Source organism: Sander lucioperca, chromosome 22, assembly GCF_008315115.2.
Source record: "Sander lucioperca isolate FBNREF2018 chromosome 22, SLUC_FBN_1.2, whole genome shotgun sequence".
Classification (NCBI taxonomy): domain Eukaryota; kingdom Metazoa; phylum Chordata; class Actinopteri; order Perciformes; family Percidae; genus Sander; species Sander lucioperca.
Window position 1 is genome coordinate 19,040,778 of NC_050194.1, and position 24,036 is coordinate 19,064,813.

Genomic DNA, 24,036 nt, shown 5'->3' on the forward strand with positions numbered 1-24,036 from the left:
AATGGAAATAGAGAACTGAACTTTACTGCACCATATTTGGCAAACAAGCTGAAACATAAATCTAGCCTTTTTATTGTCATAAAAACTCAACTAAAACTAGAAAATGCATTTACTGCAGAAAATGCTTGTGAATGCTGAGTAGCTAAATTGCTAAAGCTAAACAGGATTAATAGCTTAAATCCGTAAGAAGACAAAGAAGTGAGAATAGTTGGAAAAGTAGGAATAGTTTTTAATTAATTATGACTTTCATTGAAAGGTTGACTAACACCACTAATGTAAAAAAGATGAGGAATAAAACTTTTTTTAAAAGCTAACGCTTAACTGAATTATTGGCTTCAAAAGTTTAATACAACAGTGCACACCGAACATTGTACGGTTTGAATTTATTTTCTAGTTGAAAGTATGAATAAGTAGAGAAGAGAGAGCTGTGAGAAAATCCCAAATGCATTGCACTGCACTGTTGAAAAAAATGGACGTTGAAATGTAAACCTGCCAGAGTTGAAACCTGAACTGCATTAGGCCTACCTAAATAAGCTAAGAGCTGAAATACATTGCTAGAAAAGCTGGAAGCTAAACTGTAATACTGTCAAAAGTAGAAGTTCAAATTAATTGACTGAAAAGGCTGCAAAAAAGAAATACTCTGTATTATCAGATATATCTATTGCATAGAACAAAAAAAGCATCACCTTAGAGCTGACAGGTGAATATATTGCCTGTAAAGAAGGGGGCTGAACAACATTGCATTGAAAAGGCTGCAAGACAAGATGCATCAATCACAAGTATGTTCAAAAAAGATAGAATAAGATAAGGCATGGAAAATGCAGATGGATTGTGAGTTTATATATGAAGTTTACTGAAATGTACTTTCAATGAAAGTAAGAAGTAACTTTTTTTAATAGCTTAGTATTCTATGCACTAAAAAGGTATGTATAAAGGCTTTAGGCCGCCCACACGTTATTGTAGGCCCAGTTTAATATGCAACTTAATTTTATACAATATATGTAGTAGACGGTCCCTGCTCTGTCTCTCTCTCTCTCTCTCTCTCAGTTAAGGGGTTCTTGGCTTAAAAAACATTGAAGACCCCTGTACTACCTGATCTCTAATACACAGTGGGAATCGATCATCTTTTAGTTTATGAAAATCTACTACCATTTTGATGTTTTTAAATGAAATACAAATAGCTTGATGTGAACCATTTGACCAAGGCCACCAACGTTGACTGATAGCACTTGTGTTGCTGCTACATTTCCAGACAGCTTTGTAATATATGCATTCTATTTAGCTTAAGACATCAACAAAACATCAGTGAAGGGGAAATAGAACATTTCCTGACTATGTGGCTTGTTGACATCCATTATTCGAGTGACTATGTATAAAACTGAATAATGTACAGGGTTCATTTTTAAGAGATTTGCATAGATGAACAAAATACATTAAACATGAAATGTTGAATTAAAACTTTTGTTTATTGATTGTCCCGTTTTAATGATTGCGGACTGAATATGTGGTCCAACAAACATGAGCCTTGCCTGGAGACCCTCTTAGTTTCCTCGTCCTCTTATGTCTGTCTGTCTCTTTCCCTTCTTATCGTGCTAAGGATGTTGCATCAATAAGCGATTTGTAAAATGGGGAAATAAGCTGTGAAAGGCCTCAACATTCACACTTCTTACATATTCTGCTTGCAACAGCTTCAGCAAGTTTTATTTCAGATAACTGGGCCTGGGATGAGCTGTAACATACATAACCTTAGAAGTACTCCCTTTTTTGAGTACCTTTAAAGGCCTTTTACAAACAGCCCCAAGGAATCATGTTGCCATTTTACATAACCCTAGACTTATTGTATGTGTTTTAACATGTGAAATAGTTTTAATGAAACTGCTTGTGCTGCCAACTTGACCAGGACACACTAGAAATAAAAAAAATTAACCAGCAATAAAATGCAACTTGACGTTTTCACACTTATAGGTTAGGGGCTTTTTGAATTGATCTACTTATCCAAGTCTCAGTAAGAAAGTGATAAAGCGTATTTCCGAAAATGTCGAACTATTTCTTTCAGCGACCAGATAGGCCCTTTAGAAACTACTTAAAGCAATTAAATGCACTTGTTACGGACTAAAGGAGCAATTGTGCAGATCAGAAGGACTCTTTGGCTCATCAGAGAGGCATTTAAACTAATCAGATCGGAACATAGAAGAAACTTGGACTAACTAAAGATGTACTTGGACCGAGCAGAGAGACAAATTCTACCAATAGAAGTGTACATGGGGGTACTCAGACCATAAGTAGCAGAGGCAGTAACCCCCCCCCCCCCCCTAGCTGTGCTCACCACTGGATAGATATTTACAATCACTGATGATGATTTTCATATTTAGTGACAGATTGATGGAGCGTTTACAGATTCAAGCTGAACGATAGGAGCCAGTGCCATTTTGAAGGAAATATTTAGCATGTCATTTAGAAAATGATATTAAATATGGTTTACTGTTGTCAAAATAAGTTGTTTTTCTTCCGTCACTGCACAAAATACTAGGAGAGCACCAAGCTAAATAATACCTCTGTCTGCAGTTCCACCATAAAAACAAAGCATTACCCCAATACCACTTGTACTGATTGTGCTATACACATTAGCATGCATACTGATCACACCCATATATCAACGTTTTCTGCTGATGGTGGCACTTGTTTTTTTTTTTGTTTTTTTTAATACTATCAGTGCTGAGGAGTGATGGTTTATAGTTGGTTAAAGTGTAGTCTCCCTGTGATCGTGGCTCAACAACAAACAGAGCTTTGTTTTTCAAGCCTTGGTAAAAAAGTGACACACACACACAGACACACAGACACATACAAAACAGGTAGCAGTGTCAATGCCATGGCCCTGGACTCAAGGTTTCTTTATCATCTTGAACTGAAGGAAAATCTTGCATAATTCCTCTTAGAGTTATCTTTATAGGCTCTGTATTAGAGGTTAAATACTTCAGTAGAGTCATTAAGAGAGACATTTCTTTCAACAGTTAGAATTACATCTATAAAAATGAGTGTGCCGGGTATCAAGGATTTAAGCAGCCTTTTCTACAATATGCCTCCAGCTTGAGTTCCAGCTCCCATCCAGATCTAACACTGCTTTCATGTTTGACCCACTTTTCCAAGACAGAGACAATGGCAAAGAGAAAGAGAGGCAGAAGGAAAATGATGAAAAAGACACCAGTGGAAGCGTGAGAGTTAAGGCAGTATGACAGATTAAGAGGGACATGCAGAAAGTGGGGAAGGGAGAAAACGCAGAAAGACTTGGTGAAAGAGTGACAGTGGCAAAAAGAATGACAAAGGTGTAGAGAGAGAGAGAAAAAAGAAAGAAAACAGAAGCCAAAGCTAAAAGGCATCTGAGAAGGGGAGTGGGCTTAGCAGGAGGGAGGAGGGAAGCTCTGCTTCCAATAAAGAGTGTATGTGAAAGGAGGTGCTGAAAAGCGTGACTGAGACTGAGCAGAGAGCTGTTACGAGAGAGAGGAAGAGAGAGCGAGAGGAAGAGAGAGGTTAGAGAGAAAGAGTGAGAGAGAGGGGGAGACAGAGAGGAGAGAGAGAGGGGGGCAAAGAATAGAAAGAGCATTGTGTTGCTGCTGAGAAAGAACCCATGTCTGCACAAAGAGGTAGGTGTACTGCTATGACTGGCACACATACACACACAAGAGCAGGAAATCCTTATCACCCAGTGTATCCAACAGCAGGATGTACCAGAAGTCGGTAGAGTAAATGTTAAGTATCAGGTGAGTGTGTGTTCTCTTCCAACTGTGTGAATTGCTTTATTGCATGTAGCGGCGGTGGTAGCAGTGTGGGGCAGGTATGTGACTTTTCCTTAGTATGTGCCTGAGTGGACGACACAAGTTTAGGGTCTGTGCCATTTTATTGCTGAGGATAAACAGTGGCACACGTATAGAGGCACTCCCACGATCATGTGAGGTTTATGGTAGTTTATCAGGCAGAGTGCATGTGACCGAGGGTAATTGTACAATGCTATCTGATTAATTGAATGCATTCGATGGGGGTTGGTTAAAGTTTGATGATAACGTGTGATCCAGTTACCATTTGTTACTGAGTTTTCAACTGATATTATTTGCACCTATACCACCATCTCAAAAATGGTCTACAAAAGTCACATTTGTATATGTTTGTTGACTGATACCTAAAGCTTCACAATTAGACACCTGTCTCCTAGATTAAATGTTCAATTCTCTTAAATAACAAAAAAAAAAAAAAACATGCCATGCAGATAGTTTGGATTTAATGTGTTGAGCTTTTTGGTCTCTGCCTCCACCTTTTTACATTGCAGGTGGATGGAATTTCATGTGTGGTACTCACTTTAAACTATATTTAAAAGAAGTAAAAACGTTTATTTTCAACTGAACCCAATATCCTTTGCACCCAAACGTTTGTTTAAGTCCGTGAATTTAAGAATGTTTGGAAAATCCAAAAAATGTTTACAAAAGTCACATTTGCTTATCTTAAGTGGCTGATACATTATCTAAACTGTCAAGATAAAGCACCTGGTTCTCCATGTAGATTAAAAAAGGGTCAGCTCACCCCATTTACAATGCAGGGGAATAACATTTCATTTGTGGTTCTCGCTTAAAACTATATTTAAAAAAGTCAACAACAATATGTCTTTCCAGAAACAATGTCCAGATACTGTGATTTAACATTTACTACTCAATATATTAAAAGTTATTTTCAATGCTATGAGCACCACTCATGAAATTCCGTTAACCGACACTAATTGGTGTGGAAGCAGAAATTTTAGAGAAACCTGGAGATTAGTTTGTTGTTTTCTTTTGTTTTGTTTGTGGTCTTTTATATCATGCCCTTTAGTATTACCGGAGCTCTGCAGTACATACCTACTGTATATGGTTTGTTTTAGGCTATTTAGGTATCGGTGAATTCAAAAATGTTTAAAGACGATCTCAAAAATCAGATTTGGTTACGTTTGGTGAATAATGCCTTATCTCAAGATTCAAAATAACATGCCTGCCTAAGCATGTAGATTAAAGGGTCAGTTTAACCAAATTACAAAGACGATATATGCCAAGTACATATTTATTTAAAGCTATAGTGCGCAACTATTTTATATTAATGGATGTCCGTTACATTCAAACCATTGCCAAATGAGTTGATACAACACTAATTAAGCCTATCAGCTCCACAAAACTCTCTCTGTATTGCTCAGTATGGCTAGGTTTACAAAATGACAAAATGGTGTAGTCCGGTGACTTTCTCGCGCAGAAGCTCGAGTGATGCGTTTTATGTCACTGCTGAGAAAGGACAACAGCAGCGTTGGAGACGAAGAGGACATAAAAATTACAAGATAATTACCTCTTCTGAAGAGTCCATCATGTTTTTTAATCCTCCGTGTTTAAAACTGCGTAGAGGAGGGGTGGGGGTGTGATCACCAAAGGCTTGCGTCATGTTTTCATTACTTAGAATTCCTCATGAGGGCGACAGAAACTACGCACTATAGCTTTAATGTGCTGAGGTTTACCATTTACTCTGGAATTGTGAAGGCCGAGATATCTCAAAACTTTGACAAATTAAACCAAAACTATTTGCATGGCTAGACACCACCAGAGTAAGTGAGAAAATGTGTTTGTTTTTTGTAATTTGGGTGACTTGCTGACTTGTGAATGTATTAAATACAGTCTGCACTTCGTATCCATTAAGTGCTTTCGATTCAAATTATTGCCATGTCTTCTTCCGTATATTGGGAAAAAAATAGATTGTGACTGCAGGTTTAAGCATTATAAGCAACTCAACAGGCATTAAAATGGCCATATTATGAAAAAAAAAAAATCACTTTTTCTGGGATTTGGGGTGTTATTTTGTGTCTCTGGTACTTCCACACACATACAAACTTTGAAAAAAAAAAAACATCCATGCTGTTTTGAGTGAGATACGGGTTTCTGAATGTGTCCTGCCTTCAGTCTCCGGGCGAGCTGTTCAACATCGGCCCGGCTTTCTACGTCACTAGCCGAAACGAGCTGGCTAACCGCAACCGTTAGCATGCTAGCGCTAGCATGCTACCTCGTTCTCAATGGCAAAGCACTGCTACAACACACACGTTCACCATAATCTACAAAAGAACTACTTCCATGTGCGCCCTCATTTAGAAGTCTCCCGGCTAATCCTGCCTTGTAACTGACCAAAGTTGGAGAAACGGCCTCTCTTTTACTGTCTATGGAAACAGCAAGCTAACATGATCCTTTCCTAGCTACTGCGCATGTGCGACTACAAACAAAGATAGTACAGAATAAGAGATGTCTCACACAGAGTGAAAAGACGATCTGCAGCAGTGAGAGAGAGCTGTGCAGTACAACAAAAATGTTGTTTTTTTGAAAATTAAACCATGTAAACCTATTATGGTACAACCTTAAAATACAATTATGAACCTGAAAATTAGCATAATATGGGAGCTTTAAGTACAATTTTGAGGCACTGGTTCTTTAATAAAGTATTTCTGAATTGAAACTTTCAACTCTCCTCCACAACGTTTTAGAGTAGCGTATTTTAGTTTTTGCTCCTCTACGTTATCCTCCGTTATCCAACATCCCATCCTTCCATCTTTGCTTCTGTCTTTTCATTTTTCATTATTTCTTTCCCTTTAAAAACGGTGCTTAAAGTATAAAAATCCTGATATGGAACAAATACTAAAAATGTAATGCTTAAAAGGATTTAAATCACTGGTGTTAGGCGAGTTGTGGTGACTGTGCTTATGTAACATGTATGACCTCTACAATGTTCATGTCCACAAACAGGCTTATGACTTGTTAGGGCCTAACCATTAGAGCAGCACAACAAATGTAAGACCTGCTTCGCAAGGACGTTGTCGTCTTGTCTTCCTGCCATTATGAAACCACAGTTGATGACACAGTCGAATCCCCGACGGTGTCACCATCTGACTCATCGCTGAGTGTCAAGTAAAAACCCTCTCAGTATCTGCGGATCCAAAAACACTCTCCGATCTCTTCCTTTTCCTCTGTTACTTCTGCATTACTTTATCACAGGAGGTTTATGAGCCTGTAGTTCCAGATCAACATGGGCGGAGGCCTGACTGGGCTCCAACAACATTACAGCATAAAGTCCATTGTTGTGTGCTACTTTGTGTGAGGGTGACCCATTACAGGCATTTTCCACTGGGCGCGTCGCTGCAGCGTTCCGGCTGTGTTCCGGTTTTGTTCCGTCCTCCGCCACATGCCATTCCACACCGAGAGCGTCTCAGAAGCGGAGCATCTTGCTGCCCGACCTGCAGATTTAATTGTCTCTACAAGTACTTTACAGAACAATTATGGGTTTATTAGCTAATATCTCCCTTCCACTCCAACAACTCCTGTAATTAAACTTCATGCCTTCTCTTTTCTGGCGTTGTCCTGATAAAAAGGATCTTTGATGTCATATCATGTTTTACCACCTCCAAGATGAATCTCTCGTTGTTCGTGGTGTTGTAGAGGAGACGTACACGATACTGTTTTGGTAAACTGACTGGATAGTCTCGCCGATTCACTTCCTGCCAGGCCGACACACGGCCTGCGTGAAAATAGACCTGGCACGTATCTTTAGCGGAGCGGAGAGCCGCTTCACGCACGCTTCTGGGACGCGCCGTTGCACGGCTAGTAGAATATCAAGCATTGACTTGAATGCCCGCAATTGCTCGCGGGTCCCGCAGCGCCTCCGTAATACAGCAGAGACGCGCCCAGTGGAAAATGCCTGTTAGGCAAGCCTATGAACTGTGTATCTTGGCATTTATGTCTGTGAGGGCCTGTGTTTGTATGAGAACTTATACGTGCTGAACCTTAGAACTCGTTTGAACTCCTTTGAACTTTGGACTTCTTTTTGCTAGGTGACGTCATTTGGTGTGGTCTCATGTCAGTTTAGGGATTAGGGAATAAATGGAGTCAATGGTCATCTTGAGGCAAGAATGTGTGTTGTTGTGCTGTGAATGTTATTTTATGTGCAACATTTGTTGAACATTGTGGGTGCATGATTGGTTCGCCTACAACAACCCTAATTTTTACTGCAGGCAACAGAAGTTAATGTTAAATCTCAAGTCTCCCTACACACTGATTTTTTTTACTTTCTGCTTTCCCACAAGTTAAAAGTTAGTTCAAACGTTTTGTTTTTTTTTGTTTTTTTTAAACTTAGCTTGTTAAAAAAATCTCTTAAAATACTCAAAGAGATACACTGAGTGATAGCAGATGTTTTCCACCTTTATTTCTCCGTGATCTCCTCGTCCCACCACTCAGTCTTTCATCATGTCATAGACTGACCCATCCTAGCCTCACCTTCACACTACATTTGTGTTTGTGGAAGGGTCGGACATGGAAAAACTCTGGTGCAAGATTGCATGCGTGTGCATGCAATACAGTACGTGTGTTGGAAAGTGAGTCTGCACGTGAGTGGCCCACTTTGTCCAAGTCTGTGTTGATGTTCTAAGAGTGTTGATGATGATCTCACGCACATAATTTGCTTCTCAGGTAAGCCCTGGGTTCTGCCTCAACATGTGTTTGTGACTACAGTATGTCTGTATCTGTTTTTCTGCCAACAGCGGCATCATCTAATATAACAGTCTTTGCCTACTTTAATCTGTAAGGACTTTAACTGGAAACTAAATGTTCTAAACACTGTTCAAACTTGACTGTAAATGGATGGAAGGGGGATGTTCAGGCACCTTTACAGCTCGAAAGTAACAACTTTCCTCAAAGACTTTGATGTGCTCTATAATTAAAACTAGGAAGGGGTTTGTAATTGGTGCCAGCTGCCATTAACGGATTTGTTCATTGATGCCAAGGCTGGTTGTTGACTTTACCGGCAGACACTTCACAGCTGTTCTTATACATTACAGAGCTGCTTGACAAACAGCTATAGTAATGACAAAATAAACCAAGGCATGTGAAGATATTGTAAAACAGAAAAACATATGTGGAAATCACATATGGTTTCATTCTTGCTTCATTGCGGCCGCATGCCTTCGCGGAAGGGTTTGTTCAATCCCATTATCCCTCTGAAGCAACAGGCTGGTGTTGCAGCAATCGTCATGCAGTCAGAGTTAATGGTTGGACCTCCACCAAGATTGGCACCATATGAGCTTTTGATGGTTGACACCAATGTGGTCTTTGTCTTGTATTTTGTGTTATTGTTATTAATATTTTAGGATGGTTTAATTGTCATACCAATGACTTTCAAATGTTTTCCTTTAAACTGTTAAAAAAAAAAAAAAAAAAAAAAAAAAAGGTTATGACAACTGAAAGCAATTTTCCTCAATGATTTAGACATAGACTGCATGTATAGATCGCAACGCATCTCCACTGCCTCCCATTGTACAAAAGTGAAGCCAAAACATCCCGGATACAAAGCTCAAGACAAGCTGTCAACCAAAATCCATTTAAAAGTGCATTTAAGTGATGGCATTTGTCTAGATCTATGGCTCTTATCCAAGGTGTCAGACAGTCAGTCCCGTGTGTTTCTAAAGCAATCAGACGTTTCACATGCTTTTGGACATGTCTCGCTCTCTCCTTCGTTCATACTTCTAGTTTTTAACTTGTAATTTATTATCTCTGGTGCTTTATACATTTTATTGTAACATTTTGTTTCATTTAGTTAAAATAATTATTGCAATAAATCAGCACAGAGATCACTGACTGTAATTTCCATTAACTTTTACAAAAAGAAGATTTCAACTGGGTGACAAAATGATGGTCATTTAAAGAATAGAGAGTGAATATGATAACTACTGTAAATGGACTACTGCCAGACTGTATCTGGTTTAGACAGTCCCTGTTCCTGAAGTAAAATAGCTGCAAACTTTGGTTGTTTGCTTAGTGTGTGTGTGTGTGTGTGTGCTTCCTCAATGTGGGAGGTTGAGTCATTTAGCTCTCTCAAAAAGAAATAAAAATGTGAGAGTATTTCTCGTGTTTAAATATGTGTGTTCGTGTATCTGCATGTGTGCAGCAAGAGAGGGAAAAACAGAATGGATCAACAAATTTGCAGTCAACTCATGTTTTGGGTCTGCTGCACACACCCTATTCTTCACACACACAGAGAGAGAGAGAGAGAGAGAGAGAGAGAGAGAGAGAGAGAGAGAGAGAGAGAGAGAGAGAGAGAGAGAGAGAGAGAGAGAGAGAGAGAATAGCAGGGGATTCCAATCCGTCACAGAGATGACATCACAGCCTGCCAGCAATAAAAAGTGGCTAAACAAGGGAGTCCCCATTTTCCCTCCCTCCTACCCACCCCACAGAATGAACAGAGAGAGAGAGTAGTGCTGGGGCAAGTGACTCATTAGTTCACATAAAGAAAGAGTGAGAGAGGGAGAGAGATACCCTTTTAATGGGCTTCACATGCACACACGCACAGACACACACTATAGCTGTCTCCATAGTGACCAGCTTTGCGGCCCCAGCTTGGGGAGGAAATGCCAAACTCAGTGCTTCAGAGCCACTCCGCCAGGAAGATACAAGCACACAGCTCTATTCTAATCCTCTGTCCGGCCACGGCGGAAAAAGCCTCGCTTTATCATATCACTCTGCTACCTCCCCCTGTCCATTCTCTCCTCCCCATATTTTCCTCTCCCTTCCACTGACTCTTTTTCACTTAGCCCTCTCTCTCTCTCGGCCTCTCTCCCTCCCCTCTCAGTTGTACAGTAAGTTCATTGAAGTAGACAGAGGTAAGTACTCTTTTTCGCTGTGTGTTTGCCATTGGCTCACTGCTTTAATGTGCTTCAAGTTTCAGCCTTTGTGTGTTTTCCCACAGTAGACAAAGGTCAGGTTTACTATCACTGCTCCGGGTCCTGATGATACAGAGCAACAGAAAAGATGTGTGTGTGTGTGTGTGTGTGTGTGTGTGTGTGTGTGTGTCTTTCTATGTTCTGATGAAATGTGTATGTGTGTGTGTGTGTGTGTGTGTGTGTGTGTGTGTGTGTGTGTGTGTGTCTTTCTATGTTCTGATGAAATGTGTATTGTACTCTACAGTCGGGTCACTTTCCACATTTGCCAGCTGTCATGCGCACCTGGATAATGTCTGCCAGTTTACTTTCCCTGGTGATAATCAAACAACCGTCTGTGTGTGTCTGTGTGTGTGTGTGTGTGTGTGTGTGTGTGTGTGTGTGTGTGTGTGTGTGTGTGTGTGTGTGTGTGTGTGTGTGTGTGTGTCTCTTTACAATTCAGGCTGGTATCTTGTTCACTCACTCACTTCCATCACAATAGCCTTATGAATACAGACAGCCTGTTACACCCTTTTTTGTCTCTTGATGAACTGTGAATATACTGTAGAAGCGCATACAATCTACACTACTGTGTGTATGTGTGTGTTTAAAATCCTATTTGTAAACAGTGGAAACTCAATGAGTACTTAGGAAGGAATGGCAACTGAACAAAGTATTAGCAGACACAGCGATCAAATATATTCAGGATTAAAAGAATACCTAAAACGGGATGTAGAAATTATTAATTATTGTTGACTAGCAGTGACTCCATTTTTTATTGTATAGCCAAATGTTCTCTTGTTTGTATAAACACTTCAGCTATTTCCACAATAATAAGCTTGAAACCGGTAAGCTAAGTACTTTGGTGGAATTCCCTTTTAAATGTTCTGCAGCTGAATCAACAACCCCCCTAGAATCAAGGAACAGTTTGGCATGAGTTCAGACCAAATCAGTAATCCATCTGTAGTCCTTGGTTACAAAACAACACAGTTAAAAGCTTTTGCAAACCCCCAGACAGACTATCTATCGTACAAACACACACATGCTGCAACATCACTCACATCTGGATGCAAGATTGGCTAACCCTCTATTCCTCTTTCCAATGTTTCCCCATCTTCCCCTTTCTACCCCGGCAACTCTCTCACTTCCCCTTCCTGTCTGTCTGTCTTGTCTGTCTGGGTTTCCGCCCCCGCTCTCAGAGATGAAAGAGAAGAACCCCTGGCACACGCCTGTGACCATCATCATCACTGTGATTGGTGTCATAGCGATTGTTGCCTTGGTGACGGTAGCAGTTTTGCAGAACAGGTCCCTCCCCCAAAAGTACAAGGTACAGTAAAGTAAAATACTGAAATGCTGTAGCCTTGTTGCAATGTATGTCCATGGAGAGACTGACATAAATATTGAGAGGCAAATTTGGGGTGTATGAGAAAATCTGAAAAAAAAAAAAAAAAAAAATCATTTGACCGGTTTGTAAAAGAAGAAGACATAGGGGAGCTGCCACTGTCATGAAATATAATTTCTTGATTGTTGTAGTACGGCAGAGGTTGAGAGAGAAATAAATAAAAACATTGTTAAAAAAAATAAATGCTGTAGCCTGTTCCCTCCACTGCATTACAGTGGGATGTCTGTTCAAAGTCCCCAAGCCAAATATGGTCTCTTCTGTCAATATGACCTCAACCTGTACCACTAGTTCTAGAAATCCCCTACCAAATAAGGGAAGAGAATGTTGATATGAATTTTTCAATCACCACTCCATTGTGTCACAAATGCAGACCCAGTAAAAGACTTCTATTTTTGATTACAGTGCCACGGGCCTTACTACATAGTTTCAGCCCTAAACTAATATTTTTCTATTTGCACCGATAAACGTATTGCTGATAAAGTTTTGCGCGGTTTGTCTTTGGACTATACAATCATCACACTGAATGTTTGAACTTTGCTTTGGGATGGAAGTCATCCACCGTTAACTGTCACTGAGCACTGAACTGGAATTCCTCCTTCTGTCTCCACTCTAGTATGGGATTGTGCTGGACGCCGGCTCCTCCCACACAGCTCTTTACATCTATGAGTGGCCAGCTGAGAAGGATAACAACACTGGAAGAGTTGAACAGACTCATTCCTGCAAAGTCAGAGGTATGTGCTGCACAATGTCGTCACATACACACACTTTGCACACACATTCTAATGATCATGCATTATGTTAAAAGAAGTGCAATAATAAGCTTATATGAACATGCACGTTTATATACTTAACTTAAGAGTGTTTACTGTTATTAAATATGCCAATTATTAGGGGTGTGCAAAAAAATCCATTCACATTCGTATCGCGATTCAAGCTCTACCGATTCAAAATCGATTCATAGAATTACAAAAATCGATTCATATTTTGTTTTTTGTTTTGTTTTTTCATTTTGTAAATGGCATGTATACTATTGTCCTGAAATGAGTTTAGCTCGCTATTCCCATAGATGGCGCTGCGTCGAATTCACACTGAGGCCTGGGCACTTGTTATAATCAAAAGAAGAACGAGTGCAGCGGAGGTAGTTTAGTCAGCGCAAACAATGGCAAACCTCACAGAAAGAATTATTCAACCTGCTCCATCCTCAGTGAAGGCGAGAGTTTGGGCACATTTCGGCGTTTATAACCTCAAGGGGAAGACGGAACTTGATAGGAATCATGCTATATACAGGCTTTGCAACGCGAAAAGTTAAGTATTTTGGAAACACCACAAACTTGAGAACTCACATGGTACGCCATCACCCAGAGATTAACATTAAAGACGTGGACGAACAACAACCTAAAGTACCTAACATGCCAGTCAACCAACACACTCTTTCAATGCTCTAAACTCCCACCGAACTCTGAACGAAAAGCTCTTTTAATTTAACAATTTTATTTTATACTTGAATTAAATGTATTTGAAAGCTGGCCAAAGTTTGGTACTTTGCAGTTGCAAAAGTTTTTATTTTTGTATGAAGACATATAAAGTAATATCAAACTACATTTAATTTCTTAACTTGTTTCTTTTCTTTTAAATTGTATGTTTACAGCAATCACATGGGAAAAGTATACATTTACATACTGTGAATCTTTTTTTTGAATCGAAAATCGATTTTGAATCGAATCTTGAGCATAAAAGTCGATATTGAATCGTGACATTTTCTGAATTGTGCACCCCTACCAATTATGCAGCACTAGAACAAAAAAACTTGGCTTAAAAAAAAGGTATAATATGCAGGATTTTCCTAAAAAAATATGTATAGAATAATAAAAAAGTAAGCCATCTCAATCATCACTTATGAGCCACTAAAAGTGTTTGGTGGTGTCTGTATCTGCAGAGACTCTGTCCCCCGCATGTATTTTCTCTCATTATTTTGCTGTGTGCGGGACATTATGGGCATCAGCAAAGAACCTTTGGGCCCCACGTAGGTGTGTTACCCCCACCCAATACCAGCGTGCAGGATGTGGAGCCCGTTCTCATTTCCAATACCACTGCTTTGTCATGAACCTGTGCATCTCATACTTCATTCACATTAAAATGTGGCTTAAAACTGAATAAAATACATTTTTGAAAGATTCTGGCAGACAAACAATGCTGACTCATGCGCAAATGGGATATGACGCCACTGACAGGCAAACAAGTGTCACCAAGCTTTCTTCTCTATAGCAAATTCCTTGCCAGTTCATGGATTTGTACAGATGACCTTCCATTCCCAAGCAGGCTAGCATCTTTGAACTCAAGGCTCTTATGATGTTTTATGGTCGCTAAATTTAAGCTAAATGACTTCACTCTCATCTTGATATTTTGCTCAACCTGCAGGTCCAGGTATTTCCAGCTACGCGTCCGCTCCATTGAAGGCAGGGGAGTCTCTGAGAGAATGCATGCAGGAGGCCGAGCAGCGGGTGCCCGGAAAAAGACACCACGAGACCCCTCTTTATCTGGGGGCTACTGCTGGAATGAGACTGCTGAAGTACGGCACACGTGTAACCAAATCCCCATAATCAGACATAAAACATGCATCCACAAAAAAAAAAAAAAGAAAAAGAAACACACAGCAAGCCTTTTCATGCTGACACTGGTGCAGTGGCGGTAAAGGTGTGAATCTTCACTGATCTCCCGATTCGATATCTCGATGCATCACGATGCGTCAAATAAATGTTTCTATTAAAGCCATATAGGATATTTAAGTCATAGCTTTTCAAGCTTCAAAAACAAAACATTCTGCAGTGCTCTAATACTAAATAAATTGGATACATAAAACTACAGCACTGAGCACATGGCACTTCCTGAATGTGCAAAACATAACAGAATATGTAAACAGAAATGTTGTTAGGCCTACATTAAATTGTAAACAGAAATAATCAATTATGGCCCGTTCGATTATCGACAGCATTGCAGCATCGTCCATGTCCACGATTCGATGCATCGATTTGATTAATTTCAACATCTCTAAATGGCGAGTTGTGTATTTTACACCTGGGCCTTCAGTACTATCCTTCAGCAACTATTGTTATTAATTATCACTATTGCAGAGACATGAATACATGGTGACTGAAGCCATAACTTTCATGCAGCATGGCAGGATGCTGCATCACATATAACACTAGTCCATGTAATTACTAAAGAAACAAAAACAAACCCACAACAACCGGTCACATTTCCTCATACGACGACCACAAACGCACAAAAAAAAAAAAAACACAAAACAACCCAATTACAAATCAACAGTTTTCCCCACAAATTCCAGTCAAGCTGCTGGGGCTCAACAACACACATGCCACCACGCACACACAAAAGCACAGCAGCCACTGACACTGCTCAAACCATTAACACCAGCAGCAACAATCAGCAAGCAAAATCAAGCAGTAATAGCTTGTAAAATCATTTGACTAAAACGCAGAAAAATCCATTAAACTTACCAAAGCCTTCATTAACTTTACATCTAAAACTCTAAACAAACTTGAACCAACGTTACTGCTACGGTATTGTGATGCTAGCTAGTTTTACTCCAGTTGGCTAACTGGTCGGAAAAGTGCTGACGTAGGTGGCAAGGCCAGCTAGAGGGCTCCGGCCCGTCAAAGAATACGCCCAACAGGGCGAACTCAAAATTTGATTGGCTAAAGAATATGACAATCGACAACATCGTCCCTATTTGCTTGAACAGCAGAGGGATTCACTCGGAATTCTGAAGGCCTCAGAGTAGATTTTTCACCCGGAGACAGCACAGGGGGGAAATATGATTGGATAAAAACTCTAATTTATGAGATGCACTGGAAGAAGCACAACCGAGGGAGAAATTACAGTAATAGGCTCATGGGAATGGACTTTGTAAAATCAATGTGACATTAATAAATAAATATATATACTGTACATATTTTAGAAATTAATTTATATATAATTTTTCCGATTCTGACAATCTCTTGGCCAGCAGAGAAGGCCTTGCTGGCCCTGATGGCCCACCTCTGCACTGGTGTATCCCAAGCCTCTACTCTGTAATTGTGTTTGCGCTGGCAGTCAATTAAAGTGCTACTATCTGTAGCCTTTTCCATATGCCTGTTTTGTGATTTATCTCTACATGAAATTTACAGCCAGAGCGGCAAATATGTTACTGTCAAATTTATTATATACGATACAGTCTATTATTCATGGGTTTGCTATACTGATTTGAATTATGGACGTGAATCAGTCTAATGACTGTGTTGTGTGTGCAGTATGGAGAACAGCGCAGCGTCAGACAATGTATTTCAGGCTGTGGAGGAAGCCCTGCAAAAGTTCCCCTTTTCCTATCAGGGAGCGAGAATACTCAGCGGCCCAGAGGAGGGTGCCTTTGGCTGGGTCACAGTCAACTACTTGGACGACCGCCTCAGACAGGTCTGTATGTGCGTATGTCTGCACATTGCATACGTGCACGTTTGTCCACTTTTAAATGTGCTTTGTGTGCATCAGTCAGGGTGTTCTGCTGTGCACAGACTTCAATGCCTTTTTGTCTGCTACAGGGCTTGGAAACCACAGGGGCCCTTGACCTTGGTGGGGCCTCCACTCAGATTAGCTTTGTATCTGATAATTACAATGGCTCAGAGTCACCCAGCAACTCTGTGACGTTCCGACTCTACGGAAATGACTATAATCTGTACACTCACAGCTTCCTGTGTTACGGGAAAGACCAAGCACTACGAATGACGCTAGCACACCAGTCTCAAGTAAATTTCTTCTTTTTTCTCATTTGATTTAGATCTAATCTGAGATCGTTTGAAATGTAATTATCTTTAACAGAGACAGGATATGCTGAAAAATGCTGACTTTCAATTTAATTAGCCTTTTCTCTGTGTCTCTTGCATCCTCCCCTAGGCAGGTCCAGGAACAGTTTTAGATCCTTGTTTCCACCCTGGCTACACTGAGACAAAGAACTACTCAGTCCTCTATGACAGCCCCTGCGTGTCAGACAGGAAACCCCAAGGAGCTCCTGCAACCTTCAATCACAGAGGGAACGGAAACTTCCTAGAATGCCAGAAAACCATCAAAAGTATCTTCAATTTTACGTACTGCAAATACAACCGATGCTCTTTCAATGGGGTCTTCCAGCCACTTTTGCAAGGGCCATTTGGGGTAATGTAACACAGTTATCAGGTTTTATTTATCAGCATATGGCATGTTTTTTGAAGGGTTACACAATCAATGTAGCTACAAGAGTTACACAACATATGGCTTTATCAAATGTAATAATCACTGAGCACTGAACTGTTCCTGATCTGCCTCAGAATATGAAGTAATTTGCTTATAAAAAGTGTCAGTTCACTCAAATTATGGATAAAATTAATTTTTTTATTGTAGTATCTAGCCATGCAGATATTTTTGGGTTTTATTCAATCTATGTCCGCAAAAATCACGGTTCGGTACGTACCTCGGTTTTAAAGTCACGGTTCGGTTCATTTTCGGTACAGTAAGGGAAACAAATGCAAACATTAAACTGCAGGTTGTTTATTATTATAAACTTTTTTTAACAATTTGTTTACACTTTTTAAAACACTTTTTAATAAAATATAATAAATAAAATATATATAAAATAAAAAAAGAATAAGAAAAATACTGCTGCAAAGTTCTCCACTAAATGAAATACTCTGTCTCAAACCAATATCACATAATAAAATATAATGAAAAATATAAATAAATAACTATGGATTACAGTGCAGCATTACCAATCCCAGCTTGTCAACAACCGAGTATGGTCGTAGATCAGCTGCTATAAAAACACCAATTGCTTTCGTTATTGCGTTGGCCCGATCGGAATTACCAGCAAAGGTCTGTTTAAATGCCAACGGGAGCTGCGTTTGAATTACGGTCGTTTTTTTTCCTTGTAATAGTGATGTTCACACTTGCGTGATGCCTTTTCAAGTGCGTTAACAAGTTTGAAGTGTTGCCAGAAACATACCCGATCATTCCTGAGCAACGTCGGCACACTGCTTTCGTCTTATCGACTAGTCTTTGTCCGTTGACGTATTTCACTGGGAAACCAAAGTGTTCCCAAACAGGAGACCTTAATGATATGGGTGGCTCTTCAAGCTCCGGCTTGTCCGTACTGTCTATGGGCTTGTCTGCATTGGCCATGACGCTAGCTAGCGAGAGGCTGGACTAAAGCGTGCCGTGTAGGTTGTTGTACAGCACGCGGTGTGTGATTTTTATTTTTTTCGCCAAACCACTTCAGCGGAAATCCCGCCCTGCAGTCGATTTCATTGGTTTAGGTTACAGTGACGGCGGGTAAGTTTAGAGATCAGTGTTTGGTGTCTGTACAGTGATTGACATATTGACATGACCAATGAAAACTTTAGAATCAGCTGCAGGGTGGGATTTGTGCTGAATGCGGAGACTTCCGTCACTTAATATGTTTGTGTGGAAACACGAAAATTTACCTATGTTCCGCACACAAAAGACTGCGTTCAGCCGTTCGGTGCACACGTGCACCGTACCGAAAGCCCTGTACCGAAACAGTCCGGTACGAATACACGTACCGTTACACCTCTAGTGAATAGCATTTTCTTTGGCGTGCTTTTTGAACTTTTCCAAAAACAGTAAACAATCCAGACCTCACTGTAAGGACAATTTTCTCCCAAAGAAATATTTCTGATAAAGAACTGTTGCCAGAGAATAATCCAGAGTAACAGGGATACCGTTTCTGAAAAGACACATTGCTGTTGAATATGGCATATATCCTAGCCTCACAGCTCCTTGCAAACCAAAGACAAGTAAACTCTGAGTCAGTGGGGCCAGTAAAAAACCTCATGAGAATAAAGTATTTATAAGCGGATTACATAATTTGCTAAAGATGCCAGGCATGTTAATTGTTTTTTCCTCTCTCTCTGTGTGTGTGTGTGTGTGTGTGTGTGTGTGTGTGTGTGTGTGTGTAGGCATTCTCTGCTTACTACTTTGTAATGAACTTCCTCAATCTGACTGATACATCTATCCCACTTGACGCTGTCAAGGAGAAGCTTAAACACTACTGCGCTACACCTTGGAATCAGGTCGGGCATATTTATGCATCAGTTAGACACAAAATAAATATCCTGCCATATTTTCCTGCTTTCCTGTCTTACATATCCATGTCCTGCACTATGTGTACTGTACATTAATCATATCACTGCATTTGAATTGCTGAACAGATAAGGCAGCAGCACCCGAACATAAAATTAAAGTACCTGGCTGAGTACTGTTTCGCTGGCACGTACATCCTCACCCTGCTGACAGAAGGATACAACTTTACCTCAAAGAGCTACTCCGACATAAAATTCATCGAAAAGGTCGGTAGATCACAGTCCACTCCCTTCCTATCTCACACACCTCAGAGCACGCGTGTGTGTGTGTGTGTGCGTGTGTGTGTGTGTGTGTCCCAGATCCTAAGCCTTGATATTTCTTTGTCCAACCACCTTACTCCTGAGTGACCACTCAGCACTTCATATCCCACTTTAAAACATTGATATTAATAGCATTACTTGTAGCTTACAAGTCTTAATACTTGATTGCTCAATTGAGAAGAACTACAGTCTAAAAAAACCCACAGCAACCTTACTAGACAACGCCAATCAATAACAAGACACCTTACGCATTTCCTCAGTTCAGTCGAGATGCTTGTGTCAAGGAATTGATCGTTACAGTAAATGGTTATAGTTACATTTGGGTAAAAGGTCTCTGCTGTTTTAGGAGGCTCTTTAGAATCCAAACAGCTATACGGATTCTGCTGAGAAAACTGATCCCCCAATACAAATGATGGTTCCCTTCTTAAAGATTATCAGTAGATCCATGCGATTAATTGTCAACTAGTTCTACCTGCAAAGCCACAGCCACCACCTACCAATAACATCTTGATAATAGTGAAATATTCGTAGATGCTCTTTTCAAAAGCCAGACCATTTCTCCTATCTTGAAGCTAACGACCAGGAAACATTAGGCTTAATGATGGTATAAAGAAAATTAAAGCTTTTACATAGTCAACTGTGTTTAAATGTTTTGAGGAAAATATTCTACGGTGGCCGACAGGGGCAAACGCCCTGCAACTTAAGAAAACACACGCAATAGACAAAACACAAGCAAATTAAGAAAACAACTTCATTAATTTAACACATGCGCAGCATTCAGCAAACGCGCTGCAAATACCACAACACAACCTAATAGATAAACGCACTGCAAATAAAAAACGATGCAAAAAGAAAAGCACGCAAACCCCGAAAAAAGAAGCGATGCAAAAAGAAAAACAACTTCATTAATTTGACAACACATGCGCAGCATTCAGCAAACGCGCTGCAAATATCACAACACAACCAAATACATAAACGCACTGCAAATACACACAACACAACCAAATAGATAAATGCGCTGCAAATATGAAACGATGCAAAAAGAAAAGCACACAAACCCCGAAAACAAATGCAACAAAAAAACGCTGCATCCAGATTACACAACGGAAGTTCTCCAGGCCTCTAGAGGGAGCAGCTAGTGGAACAGCTGGATTTTCGACCGTTATTAAATTCATATTATTATTAATAACATAATATTTTATTAATATACAGTCTATGCTCCGTCTCATGCCCTCCCGGCTGGTGCTGTCCCCGAGCTTCGGCTTTTCAAAATAAAAGCTTACAACTTACTTACAACACGTTGGAGTTAGCAAAGCAGTTTTGTGTTTATATGTGTGAGCAGGATTTATTCACTTTGATAAATCCCACGGTAAATTGGCTGGTTTACTAACAGGGAGGGACTAGAAATCCTGTCTGTTTTTTGTATTTCAAGAGCGAATTGCTCCACAATATGAATACAGATTGATCACTTATTTTGTTGGTAACCGTTGTTGTATAATCACAATATTACACTTGAGGAGGCCTACACCTCCCTCTCTCTCTCTCTCTCTCTCTCTCTCTCTCTCTCTCTCTCTCTCTCTCTCTCTCTCTCTCTCTCTCTCTCTCTCTCTCTCTCTCTCTCTCTCTCTCTCTCTCAGCCCAAAACAGGAGTAGTATGGTCAACAAAACAAGACATCACAATGTAGGCTACATGCCAAAGTAGCAACACGCAAATAATTCAAGCTAAATTCAATCTAAAGTAGCAACAGCAGTACGTCCTCCCTGAAACACAACAGAAAAACAGCCCGCTAGCCTACTTACCGTAGACCCGAAGCATAATGGCGAGTGGAGATTTGTAGCCCCTCATCAGTGGTAGCAGACCGCAAACACGCTGAAACTGACGGTTGTTACGAGTCTTGTAACGCAGTGGACTGTTGCAGGTCATATACGTATATAAATATATGGTGGTAGGTCAGCTGCGTTAGAAAACGACGTTGACATGAGTGTAGACAAGCATAGTGGCAGGTGTCTGGTTGTAATGGCCGCGCTGCACACCTGCGTGAATATAATTGGACGTAACTAGTCAGCTGGTAGCTAAGCAGCCTGTGATGGTGATTCTATGGAGGATCACGTGTCAGGTGAATACAGTAGTTGGAAAGCGCGGGCGTCCGGGAAGTTCAGTTGGTAGAGCGCGCGCCCATATAAAGAGGTTTATTCCTCGACGCATTGGCCCAGGGTTTGAATCCGACCTGCGGCAGGGTTCCTGCACGTCTTCCCCTTTCTCTCCCCTTTCATGTTGTCCTGGTGATTAAAGGCAGAAATGCCCCCCAAAATAAAATAAAAAGTTAGAAAGCATAAAAACAGGAATTATTAAAATATGTTACTAATAAAATCTTAATTCATTGATAAATAATTAATAAGGCATTTTAATAATTGAAATATAAATTGTCAAATTCAAATTATTAAACTAATTTACATATTAACATGAATTCATCAATGATTAGGGCAAATTAAAAAGAAAGTTGGAAAGAGTTTTGAAAGAGAGATACATACAACATTTCCCACTGTTCCAAGAACCCAAATCACCAGCAGATCCATTTCACAATATGTCATAGGACATATTGGACTCCTCAGAAGAGATACGTCTCTAAAGTCATTCCTACTCCCTATTGCACGTTCTGTCAACCTGAACAAACTGGCACTTTCCTGCACATGGTCTGGGAGTGTGAACAGGTGCATGAGTTCTGGAATAAAACATCAATAATATCTGATGTGATAGGATGTCGAATTCTTACTGATCCGATTGTTTTGTTACTTAATGACAACTCTAAATTACACCTGCTTGGGAGACAGAAGAAAATTTGGCTAGCCGGCTCAACCGCAACCAAGAAAATGATAGCTCAACGCTGGCTCCCCCCCACTCGCTTTGTATAAAACAGTGGTTGGCGTACTTCCTAGACATAGTTATGCTTGAGCTCTCTACAGCAAGGATTAACAAAGCCAAATCATCGACTATAGATCTATCAGTCCTAATGACCTCAATACCACAAGAATGAGAGGAGAGCAACTAGGCAAGGTGTGATTTTTGTTTTCTTGTATATTGGTTTGTTTTGTTTTCCTCGAGGCCGCAGAGGGTGGGGAGTGGGAGAGGGTTTTGGTTCTTGTTCGACTGTATTTGTTTGTTCAAAAATATAAAAAGAGAGATACATAAGCCATCTAAATTCACTTGTTTTTCATCAGGCAATTAATCAGGCAAATGTTTTGTTTTGTATATGTTATTGTGTTGTAACGTTACTACATTTGTTTTCTGTATTGTTTTGATACTGTGCAGGTCTTTTACACAGCAGATCTTGTGATTTGTCAAAGTAGGAACAGCACAGCCAGCATGCACAATACCAGGACCCTGAAACTGAAGCATCTTAATCTTACATTAAAAAAGAAGTATTATCTGCACTGGTTTCAAGTTATTGTTAGGTTAGGCTTATAGGTTTAGGGTAAGAGTTGGGTTTAAACATGTAGGTTCAGCATTCTGGTTTCAGGTTTCTTTTACCATCTCTCTAAAGAGAAAATTGTCTTGGATTAAAGGAATTGCTGCATAAAATAATGGCAAGCTCTCTTCCATGTCCCCAGCAGACATGTAGTTGTGATAGTTGGGGAATTCTCCATTTAAAATTCCACTTAAGCAAAAGTATCAATATTTATGTAAGCAGAAGTGTGAGACATGTACTGGCATGCCATACATCAGTGATAGTCTTCCCTTTTCCTGTGTTTGTCTCCAGATAAAAGGCAGTGATGCAGGCTGGACGCTGGGCTACATGTTGAATCTGACCAATATGATTCCAGCTGAGGCTCCTGACTCTCCCCCCCTGCCCCACGCCGGCTATGTCTCCATAGTGACCATTATTGTAGTACTGATCTTCATCCTCTTCATCCTCAGCCTGCGCCCTCTCTGGCCTCGCTGCTCCAAACAGCCACAGATCGTATAAACATATACACACAAAGATGCATGTATATGTGACTGTGAGGAAGGGAATGTATGTAAGGGCTTCTGAGTCTGTTGGTGTGGGCTATTCTATCATTTTGTGAATATAATAGTCAACTTTACATTTTGCTGCTTTTGTGGGGAAGTCAAAGTTTCAACATCTGCAGCACATCAACAGCCCTGCAGCTCATGCAGATAAAAGGACATTTCAGAAGGACAAATACTTTCTCTACTCTTTCTAAAGAGGGAATTTGCTTCTTTGGTTAAAGGACAGTTTCTGTGTGTGTGTGTGTGTGTATGTTTGAATTTGAATGTGCGCTTGAATGTGTGTGCCCACATCAGTCTGCATGTATGTGTCTTGACATTTGATGTGAATATGATACTGTATAAATAAAATAACCCAGGTTTATATAAAATGTTTGAATCGCTTGTAATTTGTAAATAAATATTCAATAAAAACAAGTTAAAGGTTACATGATTTATTTACACTTTATCC

The 24,036-nt window shown here is 40.1% G+C and overlaps 1 protein-coding gene across 5 annotated transcripts; it reads left to right on the forward strand.

The window, feature by feature from the left end:
• Positions 1 to 415: 415 nt before the first annotated feature.
• On the forward strand, positions 416 to 24,033 carry entpd1 (ectonucleoside triphosphate diphosphohydrolase 1). Of its 5 annotated transcripts, none has more exons than XM_035997441.1 (11): positions 416 to 427; positions 3,498 to 3,641; positions 11,932 to 12,059; positions 12,748 to 12,865; positions 14,553 to 14,703; positions 16,445 to 16,604; positions 16,730 to 16,933; positions 17,082 to 17,339; positions 19,136 to 19,249; positions 19,388 to 19,525; positions 23,338 to 24,033. In XM_035997441.1, exons 2-11 carry the CDS (start codon positions 3,626 to 3,628, stop codon positions 23,542 to 23,544), a joined length of 1,494 nt encoding a protein of 497 aa, XP_035853334.1. In that variant the 5' UTR covers positions 416 to 427; positions 3,498 to 3,625; the 3' UTR covers positions 23,545 to 24,033. The 5 variants fall into 5 exon arrangements, with proteins under 5 accessions (XP_035853334.1, XP_031170850.1, XP_031170852.1 ...); XM_031314992.2 differs by lacking the exon at positions 416 to 427 and adding an exon at positions 3,717 to 3,758 and having other exon boundaries at positions 3,522 to 3,641; XM_031314991.2 differs by lacking the exon at positions 416 to 427 and adding an exon at positions 3,808 to 3,832 and having other exon boundaries at positions 3,557 to 3,641.
• The last annotated feature ends 3 nt before the right edge of the window (positions 24,034 to 24,036 follow it).

Coding starts and splice junctions, on each gene's coding strand:
- entpd1 (XM_035997441.1), top strand. Junction 16,934..17,081: donor CGCTAGCACACCAGTCTCAA/GTAAATTTCTTC, acceptor ATCCTCCCCTAG/GCAGGTCCAGGAACAGTTTT. Junction 19,526..23,337: donor ACATAAAATTCATCGAAAAG/GTCGGTAGATCA, acceptor GTTTGTCTCCAG/ATAAAAGGCAGTGATGCAGG.